The sequence below is a fragment of the Sorex fumeus genome, unplaced genomic scaffold (genome assembly GCF_029834395.1).
Source record: "Sorex fumeus unplaced genomic scaffold, SorFum_2.1 ptg000044l, whole genome shotgun sequence".
Taxonomy (NCBI): domain Eukaryota; kingdom Metazoa; phylum Chordata; class Mammalia; order Eulipotyphla; family Soricidae; genus Sorex; species Sorex fumeus.
In genome coordinates, this window is record NW_026606101.1 from 72,970,332 (window position 1) to 72,984,413 (window position 14,082).

At 40.7% G+C, this 14,082-nt stretch overlaps 1 protein-coding gene across 1 annotated transcript in view; it reads right to left on the bottom strand.

Annotated features, from left to right (window-relative positions):
• The window catches only part of CPA3 (carboxypeptidase A3), a 31,659-nt gene extending 19,383 nt beyond the window's left edge, over positions 1–12,276 (bottom strand). Inside the window, exons 1-3 of the mRNA XM_056121917.1 lie at positions 12,183–12,276; positions 11,840–11,915; positions 7,012–7,136 (exon numbers count right to left, since the gene is read on the bottom strand). Of these exons, the coding sequence (XP_055977892.1) occupies positions 7,012–7,136; positions 11,840–11,915; positions 12,183–12,250 (269 nt within the window). The 5' untranslated portion in view covers positions 12,251–12,276. The remainder of the gene's footprint in view (positions 1–7,011; positions 7,137–11,839; positions 11,916–12,182) is intronic.
• Between the last annotated feature and the right edge of the window lie 1,806 nt (positions 12,277–14,082).

Consider the following 14,082-nt stretch of genomic DNA (forward strand, 5'->3'; position numbering starts at 1 on the left):
TAAAGGGACCAAAAGGGCAGTCAGGCTAGTGATGCAGTTGAAACGAAGTGAAATAAGCAAAGAGCTTGCCATACCACTGGCACCCAGAAATCTCAGTACAACAGTGACACGCGAAGCTGCAAAATCAACAATGATCTCACAAGCTTGTAAGAAGAGGCTTCGATGATGCGTGGCTGTTTGACTCCGGTTTCTCCCGTTTTGGATGATAACGAACTATGACACTGTAGGGTCCGGTCTACTTGTCGGTTGCTTCTTGCTGATTGACTGATCTGAGTTCCCAGACAGCGCATAAAGGAGGTATGCTCCTAATTAGAGTTTATTTAGCACATGGGACCAAAGTACTGCTCATGAATATTGATTCTCATTAACAGCACAGGCAAGTACATTATCATGCACATTATATTGAATTCACTGTACGCTTGGATTTTGACTTATGATAAATCTGGGATTTTGGAGAGCGGGGGAAGGAGGGCGGAAACAACTCAGTGACAACAGTTTTGGAACTGCTGGGAGTGTGAAAGTCACAGGGATCCTGGGTGGCCACTCCAGATCGATTGACTTGCTTTGGACTCCGAACAGGGCATGTGGCTTTTGCTCCCTTTTGCTCCACCTGCCTTCCTACTAGCAGAATCAGGCAAAAAAGAAATTTTATGGTCCCAGAGGTTGATGCGTAACATAAGGCGGTATTAATTAGTCACAGGAAGCTTGTATCTAAGAATATTTTTAGAGTTATACATATCAACTTAGCTCTTGTGGTAACAGCCGCAAAAGAAAACTGTGTGAGCTGAAATACGACCTTTGCACAAATGCAGCTGCATGAGGACATCAGATCAGTGCCAGATTGCTGCTGCTCGGGCCGAGAAATTAAGCCTAAGGCTGGAAATTAAGAACTAGGGCCAGATGTTATTTTCACTGAGCCCTTCCACTCTACCAACAGCCAGAGTTAAGCAGAAGAAACCAAATTATTTTCTCCCGAATATTATTTTAGCCCTCCACGAAGATATGTTTACCTTGTTTAAAAAAATTCCCAAAGGTAGGCAAGAGGATAAATGCTGCTGAGAAGGGCTGATGTTCACTGGGTCTCGTGTTTTAGAGGGACATGTTGTTCAGAATGCAATTCCATATCTGATTGTGTAATCGTCATATGGACTATCTTAATTGAGTCCTGGCATCACCCCGTATTCCTAGTGCTTCGGGAGACTCCATGGCTGAGACATGTGGTAACACACAGAAGTTGGGTTGGAAGCTCATGGAACCTCACCCCAGCATCGAGCTGGGGTCCTCATCCCATGGCCTTTTGCAGGAAATGGAATCTCTGGGCCTGACATAGATTCCCTGTCAACTTCTTAATATGCCATGGCCCTCCTATCTTGGCAATTTCAAGGTACCCCCCCCCCCCCCACCATTTGTTTCTTTCTAGAGAACAAAAAGGAAGGCTGGAAAATGGTGGACCAGTGTATATACTGGCCCTAGGGACTTTGCTGTGTGCGTGTGCGCATGTGCGCTCACGAGTGTGTGTGTGTCTGTGTGTGTGTGTACCTGTAGTGGGGAAAGATGTTTCAGGAAGGCAGAGTTATTGTTGTTGTCTTTAAAATTTGTATGGACTCCTCCCCATGCCCCTGAGAAGCCTTTAGAGGCTACTCAGAAAGCCTGATTTTAGAGTACTTATTTAGACATAATTTGCACACTTATGCTCATATTCACTATAACCAAACCCTGAAATTTAAAAAAATGACCATTTACAGATGACTAGATAAAAAGAAGTTCTATTTCTTTCTCTCTCTCTCTCCTTCTATCCCATGAAAATAGTACTCTTCCATGACAAAAGATTGAAATCATGCCTTTTAAGACAAAATGGATGAAACTCGAGGAGATGGTGCTCAGTGAAATAAGTCAGGAATTGGAAGACAGTCATGGGGTCATTTCACTCATACGTAGATTATGAACAAGTAAAGAAAACACATGGACATAAAACAAAACAAAACTAACTCCTCGAGAGAGAACACAAGGGATTGCCCTGCCACAGAGGCAGGGTGGGATGGGGGGGGGATGGGGGTGGGAGGTATATTATCCATGGTGGTGGAAAATGGGCACTGGTGGAGGGATGGGTATTTGATCATTGTATAATTGAAACCCACGCACAAAAAATTGTAAATCTACAACTATACCTCATGGTGTTTCACTAATAAAAAAAAAAACTAACTCCTCGATTTTGGGTGGTAAGATGATGCTGAAACTTGATGCTGGGAATGTTTCGTGTACATATTAAAAGTGTAAAACTAGGTGCTGGAGTGATAGCACAGCAGGTAGGGCATTTGCCTTGCATGTGGCCGACCCGGGTTTGATTCCCAGCATCCCATATGTTCCCCTGAGCACTGCCAGGAGTAATTTCTGAGTGCAGAGCCAGGAGTAACCCTTGTACATTGCTGGGTGTGACCCAAAAAGTAAAAAAAAAGTGTAAAACTAAAACCTTGCAATTTAACAATATCATTGACCAATGATAAATGAGTTAGAAAACAAAATAGTGTGTTGGATTTCTATAAGATGCCATTGGTCCTGGTAAGTCCCTGATTGGGTTGCTCTGTGTTAAATGGAGCATGGATTTCACAGACGTATCTCTGTTTTGGGTCATAAAACAGGTTTATAAAAAGCAAACAAACAAACAAACAAACAAAAAACAGGCTGAAACTGATATCTAAGGCCAGGGAAAACTGGTCAGGAGGACTGGTCAATGGCTGGAAATTACTACAAGGGTGTGGGGGGCAGAGGGTAGTTAAGATAGAGGAGAGTCCACTATAACAACATTGGTTGAAATGGTCACTCTGAACAAGGAGTGTTGAAAGTAGGTAAAAGGATGTACATGATAAACTTTCAGTATCTTTATGGAAAATCATAATGCCTAAAATTTTATATATATATAGAGAGAGAGATAGAGGGAGATAGAGAAGAGGTGCTTGGAGGGGTGGGAGGGAAACTGGGTACATTTGGTGCTGGGAAATTATACAGGTGGAGGTATGGGTGTTGGAACATTGTATGACTGAAAACCAATCATGAACAGCTTCGGAAAAAATTAAATGAAAAAAAAACATCAAAAACCACCCAAAAGTAATATTCTACATGTATATTTTATTGCAACTCAGAATAATAATGAATTACAACTATTTTTAGGTTGTATTTTAATTAAACACTGTATTTAGAAATTTTATTAAAAAGACAAGTGTATTCACTAGGACGGATTGGAGACAGCTAGTGATAGACTATACTTATCTCCGTTGACTCTGTGTGTCTCCATGTATGTTCACATACACGCGCGCGCGCGTGTGTGTGTGTGTGTGTGTGTGTGTGGGCGTACCTGTGTGTGCCCACAGAAACATGTTTATGAGGGTGGGGGTGAGATTTTCTCCACTTGGTCAACAGAAGTAACCAAGCAGAGATTAATGGCCCTTGGTCATCCCCCAGATAACTTTCTGTTAGACTGTTTTAGGGATAAAGAAAGTGGAGACAAGTTATAGGACCAGAGAAATAGTACAGGAGTTAAAGCACCTGCCTTGCAAGTGGCCATTCTTAGTTTGATCCCTGTTACCACATTTGGTTCCCTGAGCATTTCTAGGAGTGATTCATGAGCAGAGTCAGGAGAAGTCCTGAATACCACTCAGTGTAGCCCAGTCCCTCCACTTCCCCAAAGGAGAGAAAACTGGATAGGATCTCAATGAATTGTCAGTGTGAAATGTCAAATATTCAATGTTTCCGGAAAGTCTACTTCCGAAACTCACTTCTGTCTCTCACTTGGACATCTTCCTCATGTGCAGCAGAAGTGGACCTGCATGGGGTTTTTCGGGCATATAAACACATAAAAATGCAGAACAGAAGGCAAAAGGCATGGAATGCCCCACTAGAATGGTTGATTTGAATACTTATTTGATAGGACTGAGCAGAGACTGGGACTCAGCGTCTGTGTCTGACTGAACGTTATTGGGTAATTAGACATTAATATGAATGTTGATTATTGCTGCGTCAGTTTTGTGTAGCTCTATTTTGCATTTTCTACATAATTGTATGTGGCTCTTAATAAGGTTTTACTTAATTGTACCAGTTGGGTTTTAATACTATATTAACAATTGTATTCTGGATTTCCTTTCATTAACAACTCTTTTCTTTCTAATTTGAACTTTTGATCAAAGAAAAGGATAATGTTAAAAATTGACTATTTGCAATGTAAAAAAATTAGTCACATCATTAAGGTTCTTAACAGCTGAATTTAAATATAGTATCTGCTCCTCTAGGCTCTGTCCAAATGACTGTGATTTCCTGCAGATATTGACTCATCAGTCAGTTTGGGTTTGTCAGTTTATATTTATACTATATAAAGGGCTCTTTTTTTTTTGGAGTTGACTTTTTAAAAATTTGTAATAGTGTAAATAGAAAGGGAACAAACACGCTACTTTAAAATCAAATCTGTCTTAGTAATTTAATTTACAAAACTAAAAAATATTGCACACAGATGCTTTAAACTAAATAGTGGTTTATATGCACTGTCTAATGAAGGGTGTCTAAGTAAATCATTGTGTCAAACCAGCCTCTTAGAGTTTCATTCAGCTCAGTGCCTGGGTCCGTCCAGATGTCTCTGTTCTTAGAACTCTGTTCTGCTGCTGACTGACACAAAGTAACACATATAATTAATATGCAAATAAAATTATCTATATAATTAGGACTTGGAGACAGATTTTAAATCGTTCTTGTCTGCACAGATCACTTTACATATTTATATTTCTGAGGAAGGTAACTATCTAATTAAGTGGCTTTCCCACAACTGTGGCTAATTTAGGCCAATTTCTAGAAATCAGGTCCTAATTAAATAAAACTCAATTTTAGAGGTAGTTTAATGCTTTGGTTCTTGATGAAGGTAGCAAGGAAGTATCTTGGCATAAGGCAAAGCGAAAAACACACTCTTTGGGAGGGGCTGGAGGCAGACCTCAGTTGGAGTCAGAACTGCTCCCTTAGGGTGAGAGAGAGAGGTGTGTGGGCAGGGTCCTGAAGTGGACACATGTCACCTACAGGTCCCGCTTTCCTGTGTCACAGTGACTGGTTTCAGCCTCTACCCTCAGGCCAGGCAACTAACTTTCTGTCCACACTATCCGGATGGTAAGGAAAACATGATAGTTCATTTTTCACTCTTCTCTTCAAGCCAAATTACATAAAATTGACCATCTAAAATTTATTTTTAGACTGGGCCGTTTGCTTTATGTTTGTTGACCTCAGGAATCGGTTCAGGTTTCAGTGGGGTAAATAAAAAGAGTAGAGTGAGGAAGGGAGTTGTTGGAAAACCCCAGCCATGAAAAGAACAGGGATAGGCTCACCTGGTGACTGGGAGGAGAAAGGGGCGATTTCCTTTGGACGAACAAATCAAGATGCCATCCAAATCTTACCATACGTTCTTTCTAAGACCCTACTCATTTCTATAGCCTCGTAGTTCTATTTATGTATTGTCACTTCTAATTTTATGGTGCAATTTATAAAAATCGCATGTTGATATATTAATTAAAAAAGGGTTAACTGTTGGTTTAATTTTTTGTTGTTGTTTGTTTGATTTTGGGGCGATATCCAGTGATTCTCAGGGTTTACTCTTGGCTTTCGTACTCAGGGATCATTCTTGGTATCCCTCAAGGGACCACATGTGATGTTGGGGAGGAAACTGCATGCAAGGCAAGTCCTTCATACCTATACTATCTCACCAATCTCTTACTTTTAAATATCCTTTTCCAATATTCTGACTTCTACATTTATATCACAAACACCCTGAAATGAAAGTGAAAATGAAACAATGGTCAATAACCATTGTATTAACCTACTAGTGTTTCAACCATTAAAGTCATAATATCTGTTGTTTGCTTGCTATTTCTTAATTTCAATAGTTTATATTTATTGGCGATATTGTGGCAATATCAACAGTCATTAGAACTCACGATAAGCAGTCAGTCCTGTTCTACAGTATGGCTTTTCTGACATCACTAGAACCCTATAAATCACTCAGGAGATTATTTTGTGTGATAGCATTAATTTTGACTTTCTATTTTTCTGGGGACTGAAATAGAAAGAAAAAAAAAAGCTTAGTAGTGCCTTGAGGATGAGTCTTCATAAAAGGAACTTGGACTGGAATCAGGGTCCCTCAGTTTCAGATCAGGTTACCAAACATTTGAAAGGACAAAATCACATCTTTTATTTAATATTATGAAGTGACTTGTGATAATGTATTTTCCGATTTTCGTCTTGTTCATGGCACAAAATTAAATTTTGTTTAAACACAAAACTTCTCTTTATTTATCTTTAGAGATGTAAGGACCTCGTGGCTGAACCTTAGACACTTGTAGAATTCACTTCTCTTGGATTTAGTTCTGATTTTAATGCTTTGCTTTTGCTTTTTCTAAAAAGGAATTTCTCGTATGAAGAATTGTACATCTCACTAGTGGAGGGATGGGTGTTGGAACGCTGTATGACTGAAACCTAATCATGAACAGCTTTGTAAGGGTCTTTCTCTCAATGATTCAATTAAAAAAATTTAAAATATAAAAAATTAAAAACATAAATAAAAAATAAAATAAAATAAGAGTGATATATTTTAAACTTCATGTTCCCACATTGCTGGCAAACTATGTTTGGGGCATGTCTCCTTTTATGCACTGGGATAATACAAAATACAAGAGTGTGGTACCAGAGCTCACCAGTAAGTTTTGGATTGGGCTACTGCAGGTAACTGCAGATCGAAGGAAGCATTAGAAGGAAGGAGAGTTAACCAGGTTTGGTCTTATTCTCCCTAGAAGCTACCTCAAGATTTTGTTTAAAAAAATGTAGATTTTTATCTACAGTTAGATTTTATTTAAAACCATAGATTTTATCACGAAGATTAAGTTTTTGTTTCAGGTGGTCTAATGATAAAAATAGTATTTCCCTTTAATTTCAAGGTTCCCCAAATATTCTCCACTCAACACATTTGAATATTCGACAAGGACTTACTTGTAGTGCATTTCATTTTGGTCCAAGGCTTTCAGGATGGATTGAGATTCCTTTTCACCAACTTGAAAATCAACCGTCATGTTTGTCGTTATGTAGTATGCAGTGTCTGGGTACCAGAAATCAAGCTGTGGGGATGAAGTCAGTGTTAGCAAAGGGGGCTTATTTGCTCACCTACCACGTTTTTATTAAGAAGTGCAAAATGGGCACTGGTGGAGGGATGGGTATTTGATCATTGTATAATTGAAATCCAAGCACAAAAATTTGTAAGTCTACAACTGTACCTCAGGGTGTTTCACTAATAATATATATATATATATATATATATATATATAAAGAAGTAAGGCAGACATCCTGAAAGAAATTTGGAGCTCAACACAACTGAAGTATAGACTATTTTTGTAAATTTATGGTATTTTTGCAGAATATGAAATAACTGTTTACTATTAAGGAATGGAAAGAAATCATTTCCACTGATGATTGTTTTTTCCAAGTATCCCTGATTTTTGAAAGTTTGCTGTATACCACCCCATTTCTTTTCTTTCTGTCTTTCTTTTTTCTTCCTTTTTTTAAAACAAAAGTCCTATTTTAGTACTTATTTTTTCCCAACTAAATAGATCTGAAGAAGATTTTTGCTTTATGACAGAAGTGGCAACTGCTTTCAGCATTAGCTCCATGAAAGCACATCTAGAGGTAGTTGATATCCCCAAATATTAGTGGGGCCCAGAAAACTCTTTGCCTGGAATTACTGTTCTCGTATCAGTTCTGCTTTTAATGTGAATGAAATGTTTCTATATTATTTGATATTATTTGGTAGATTATATTTCTGATTTTAGAATATGAATTTTTTGTTTTTGTAGAAAGAAATGCTAATTGCTTCTTCATTTTTCACTATTTTGACTTGTGAAAGATTTTAAGTGAATTCTCTACTTTCATATAGTAGAGAGGGAAATCCATGTCTGCAAAAATCCAAAGGAGTGGACAAAAAGTTTTGGTTCATCTCTATGCTTCTACCATTTGGGGACTGAGTTGAGCTGTTTTATAGTTGGTTTCGTCACAACATCTGTCTCTAGTTGGGAATATAGATTAAATATATGGCCCTTTCCCCAATCAGACCTCAAAACAGATGCCCCTATAAACTGTGAAATTACTGGAAGTCTTGATTCCAACAGAAAGTTGGATCTTTAACCATTTTTCTTGTAACACATCTTAGGGCAGCTGACTTCTGAGTTTCAGACTCAACCCTTGAAAGAGGATTAAGGGACAGAGAGATGGTATATGACTTAATGTGCATGTCTTACATGTGCTCAACCCTGGTTTTATCCTCAGCATGACAGTCTGCCCTCTCCAACCCCCCTACATTGTGGGTACAGCCCTGGAGACCTCAGAGTCCCTGAGATGGCACCAGCCTGAGCAGCACGACATCTTTGGGCCCTTGCATTGAACCACTCTCTCAGAGACCGAGAATCCCCAGGAGGAAATTCCAAATTCCAGGCCTCCTGAGCACCACTGTGAAATGAGGTGAAGCCTGGAACATGCAGACATTTAACAACTGTCTATTCATTCTCTTTATTTTCCTAGCTGGGAATTTCAGAAATTTGGCACTTAAGCCCAGGAGGATAGCACTACGATAAAATAACTAGAGAAGATTCCAATTCTTGTAGGTCTTCAGAACTGCACTGCATTGGGAAATCAAATGAAATATGATTCACCAGCTTAGGAGATGTGAAGGAAAGGTTCCATTTATATTAATTACTTGACACTGTAGGCATATCCTGGTCTGCCTGACTATTTCATAGTTGAACTCCATACTAAACCAGACAATTATGTGGGAATGCATGACTTCTGTGATCCAACCAGTATTTATTGGTGTATTTTGATCAAAAATCCATGCTAGCATATGGAGAATGCAACATGATTGAACTAGGTAGGGTCATGTCACTACAATAGGACTTGATCTGCTCTAACAGGGTAATGTGAAACAAGAGTTTAGACTCAGAGAACTTTCATGAGCTTTCACTAGACAACTGGTACAAGCTGGATGCAATGGTTATAAGATTTAGCATAGAACTTAAGAGGAGAAAAAGGTTAGTGAGAGAGAGAGAGAGAGAGAGAGAGAGAGAGAGAGAGAGAGAGAGAGAGAGTCATTTATTTCCTACATTCTCATCAATGCCAGGCATGGTCACAAGAATAATTTTTTTCTTCTTCTTTTTTATTTTATTATTTTTGGCCCATACACAGATTTGGCAGTATCTTTTTTTATTTTTGCTTTTTGGGTCACACCCAGCGATGCTCAAGGGTTATTCCTGACTCACACACTCAGGAATTACTCCTGGCTATGCTTGGAAAGAGTTAGTACTTGAAGAGTTAGTACGAGTTGAAAGTAATGAAGGAAACACGTTTCTCATGGGAAAAGGTGCTTCGTGATGAATTTTGATGTCCATGAAGTTTGATAAGAAAGAGGATGGCAGGTAGGAGATGACAGAGACTGTCTGTCTGGGAGACACCAACCGCAACAGAAAATGGTTTTATAATGCTCAGAATGGCCACACCCATTTCTGAGATGGATCTAAACATCTTTTCAATAGCTCTAACATAGTCTTTACAATAATCACAGAGAGTTGATATGAGTATTAGTCCTGTTTGGTAGAGGGGGAAATTTAGAACAAGAATAAGTCACTTGCCTAAGAGCACTGAACTGAGATTTGGACCTCTGAAGACTGTTTCCATTGTAGAGTGCTTTTTAAAACCATACAAGCCTTCAAAAATGAGGAACGTAAACACTTAGACTCACAGAGCAGAAGTAACAGAGGTGAGGAAGGAAGGGTAAAGAGGATCCAATGGAGTTGGTAGAAGGTTACTGGTACTTTGCTGGTAGGCATGGTGTAGTACCATTTACCCCTGGAACATACACACCTTGACAGTTTACTAAATTAGTGTGACCTCTGTGAAAAACAAAGCAGAAATGCCATAAGTGATACCACTCAGGCATATATTTAAAGGATAAGACAATACTAATTTGAAAGAATATTTGCACCTCTAAGCTCATAGCAGCATTATTCACAGTTAGCCCAAACACAGTTACAACCTAAATACCATCAACAAATGAACAAAAATGCTGTGGTACATATTCTCAATGGAATACTATTGTGCTGTTCAAAAAGATGAACTCATGCCTTTGGGGATAAAATACCAAGGGCCTTAGGGGTTGATGTTAAGTGAAATAAGGAGGTACAAAATGGTTTCACTCATTTCAGAAAGATAACACAAATGGCCTGGCCCCAAACACGAAACTTGGTGCAAACTAAGGTCAGAGGGAAACTGGTGGGGGGAATGGGAAGAAAGCTCTTTCTGGTGTTGGCAAGGCGTTGGAAACGTGGTGATGTATTCCGGTGAAAAGCTGTTTGGGAGCCTATGCTAGTTAATACTAGCAGAGTTCTTGTCCTGGGGACGTGTTGTCTAAAGGCTGGTTTATTAGAGACCATTGTCTGGAGGTTATGCAATCTAAGGGCTGACTTTCTTGTTTTTCTCGATGGCTCTTTCCTAGTTCTTATGGCAGAACATGTTGCTAAGGTATATCAATATATAACCAAGGCAAATATTGAAACTATGTAATTATAGAAAAGCGTCATTGACGTCTGGAAGCCCAGTACATTCTAAACTTATGTATCCTGAACATTCTTGTATATTTTTCCAATGTATGTTTCCTTCTAGAGACCTATAAAAGTCGGTTGCTTGTTCAATAAAGATGCTGCACAAACACTGCTTGTCTGGCCTCCTTACTCCGTTGCCAGAAGGGAGACTTAGTTACTCCCTTAGCCTCGGGGACCCTGGTCAACTTAGCTGTGTGGGATGCGGCATAAAGCTACACTTCTGAAATGTTGTGATATTGGCAAGCAATGATAAAGCCACTCAAAGTTATAATAGCAAAAACAACAGAACAAAGCCAACACCAAGCTTCGAATGGGAGGTGGTGACCATCAGGTATCAGAGAGACAGTTCAGGTTGCAGTGCAGCTGTGGCTTTGTGGGAGGCAGAGCTTGAACCCTGCACCCCAGTGCAGGGCTGTTGAGGTTGCCCTGCTCTGCAGGAGTCTGGACATGACTTGCCAGTGGCAAGTGGCAGAGCAGAGAACCAAGTACCAGTTAGAAATACTCAGTGCTTTGCATTGTTCTGATGTAGAGACGAGGGGGTCTGTGACTAGAATAAGTCCCAGGTTTGGTTGTGGGGTTTAAATCTGACGTCCTCCTGGTCACAGAACATTGATTCTCTTGGGACCTGAGTTCTGTTCCTGGCACGTTCACGATGACACTGACAATGTGTCAGGCAGTTTGAAGGGATGTATGTAGGAGGCAGCCACAGTGCAGTGTCTGAGGAGTCGCCTGAGAGACCTGTGAGTTTCCAAGACAGATCTAACGTGACAGGCCCTTATCTCACAATTTCACTTAAAGCTATGGCCTGCAAAGCTTTGTTTGTTTTTGGACCACACCCAGTGGTGCTCAGGGATCATTCCTGGCAGGCTCAGGGAACCATTTGGGGGTGTCTGGAATTGAACTGAATTGTGTTGAATTGTGAGTCAGCTGCATGCAAGGCAAGTGCCCTAACTGCTGGACTATTGCTCCAGACCCAGCCTGCAAAGCTTCGGGGAGGTAAAAATAGAAGGTAAATTTGTGGGCGAAATAACCACACGAGTGAATTACCCAAATAGCTCCTGTCACTTGCTCTGGGCTCTGTCTTTGTGCAGGGCACATTGAATCAGAGAGAAAAGCATCTGCAGGCAGGAAGGACACACACACACACACAATCACAAATGGTCCATTAAAGGCTTTACCTGGTAGGTTCGGGCCAAGTCCTTTAGGAGGTTTGCTTGCTTCTCATCCTGGGGATTCGCCCGGAGTACTTTGTCCCTGTAAGAAAGCAAAAGAGGGGCTGGAGCGATAGTACAGCAGGTAGGGTGTTTGCCTTGCATGTGACCAACCTGGGTTTGATTCCCAGCATTCCATATAGTCTCCTGAGCAAGCACCAGGAGTAATTCCTGAGTACAGAACCAGGAGTAACCCCCAAAATGCAAAGAAGAAGAAGAAGAAGAAGAAAGCAAAAGAGTCAACAGGACCACCAGGAAGGGCATTGGGTCCTCTTCCCTTGCAGATGGGAATCCGGGCATGGAATTGTACCTTTCGTAGCGGACGGGGGTGATGCCCTGGGTGGTAGCGAGCAGAACTGCAGGCAGGATGAACCACATGGTTCCTTGGACTGACCCTACGCTCAGTGCCCTTTATGCCTCAGCCCTGTCTGGCCCTATGTCCTGCGCCTTTTTATGACTCAGCTCTTATCTGGGGGAGCAGCTGATTTCCTCTTGGGGTTCTGCTGGACCAAATGTCCCCTCCTTGTATTTCCTAGTTGGAAATGGTGGAACCCAGTGGCAGCTCTGATACCAGCTGCTCATTTGGTGGCTACCCCAAAGTCGTGTGACTGTGATGCCTTCAAAGACAGTTGGAACCTCTTATTGTACAAATACAGGAAGGAGAGGGCAGTGCAAATAATGTCCCCACGGTGCAGAGAGGTATGTTTACCAAGTTGAGACGTGAGCTACCTCTCCGGTGGAATCGAGTGAGAGGAGCAATCAACTTAAATTTACACTCTCGGGCTGAAAGGACTTTGGATCAAGGGTGAATGATTTTTAATTGCATAAACTATACTTTTGAAGCTGCAGGGGAATCGTTAAAAACATTGAAACCACAAACATATTTTTAACGCATTAAAAACGCTACGATCTGGAAAACAGATGTGTTCACCATCTCAATTCTAGGACACCAAGTCCCTAACATTTGCTCTGTGCTTTTTTGTGAAGAGTTGAATGCACAGAAAGAGTCAAAGCATCTGCAAAGCGGCTGTCTTCCCTCTGCCATCTTTGGTTCACGGAAAATAAAACTTTTTTTTTCTAAAGCAACCAGGAATCTTGTACGGTGTAAGAGCTAACCCTGGTGTTGCAAATTTTCACCTAACACCACTTAGATTTTATAAAAACTTACCATTCGTTGTTTTCTCAAGCCAAAAGAAAGCCCAAGAGCACTTTTGCTTTTTCAAGGCAAGAAGTGACAGTAGCACTCAGTGTTAGTTTTGCAACAGCTGTTCTAGAAGAGTACTTAAACGTTGCTGTTATTACTATCTTCTCAGGAAACCATGTCTGATGGCGCTGGGGATCAAACCCAGGACCTCACACGTGCAAGACCTGTGATCTCCCCCAGAGCCGCATTTGCACCCGCACAGCCACTGTTCTTAGTGGCAGCTGCACTTCAAACTCCGAGCAGCAAGAGTCTTACAAAGCTCTTTCCCAGGAAACTGCTTTATGCCAGTGAGCTCGTTACCAAATCCCCACTCTTTCTAGATGGGAGTATTATTTTATGTGTTATCTGTGATGGTTTGTTAGGCTCTGTTTATGGTATGGAAATGTTTTTGCCTATATAAATTCGTAGGGTAACGAATTCTTCACTTTACTGCCATCTCAGCTTGTGAAAGGTTTCGTTGGATCACCTTACTTTTGGATAATGGGGACCCTGAAATTCGGTTGTTCAAATATTCAGTCATCAGCTTCTGCCTTCAGGGTCTGGATGACTGTAGACACCCTAGAATGCTTTTTTGAAAACAGAATCAGTGAAAATAACTTATAGACCACTGGAAACAGTTTCTGGGTAGGTCTTTGGCTAATAATGTGTTATCTGAGGAAAGGCAATGCCTTCATCCTGAATCATAGGTAATTCAGCCAGTGAATTTTATTTATTTTGGGTCTCTAATACAGTACTTAGGGGGTCCCCATGAGTCACTCTGTGGGATTCTTAACCAACTAGGATGGCAGTGAATGTGAGAGCTCGAGCATATGGTGCCAGTGAGGCTCAGGAAGCTGTATGGTACCAGGGATCGGACCTGGGTTGGACATATACTCGGTACATAAGCCTATAAAACCTGTATTACGTTCTCAACCATTCATATTTTTTCTTAAGTTTTGAGTCACTCCAAGCAGTGCTCCAGGATTACTCCTGGTGGTGCTCAGGGGAACCATCTATGGTGCCAAGA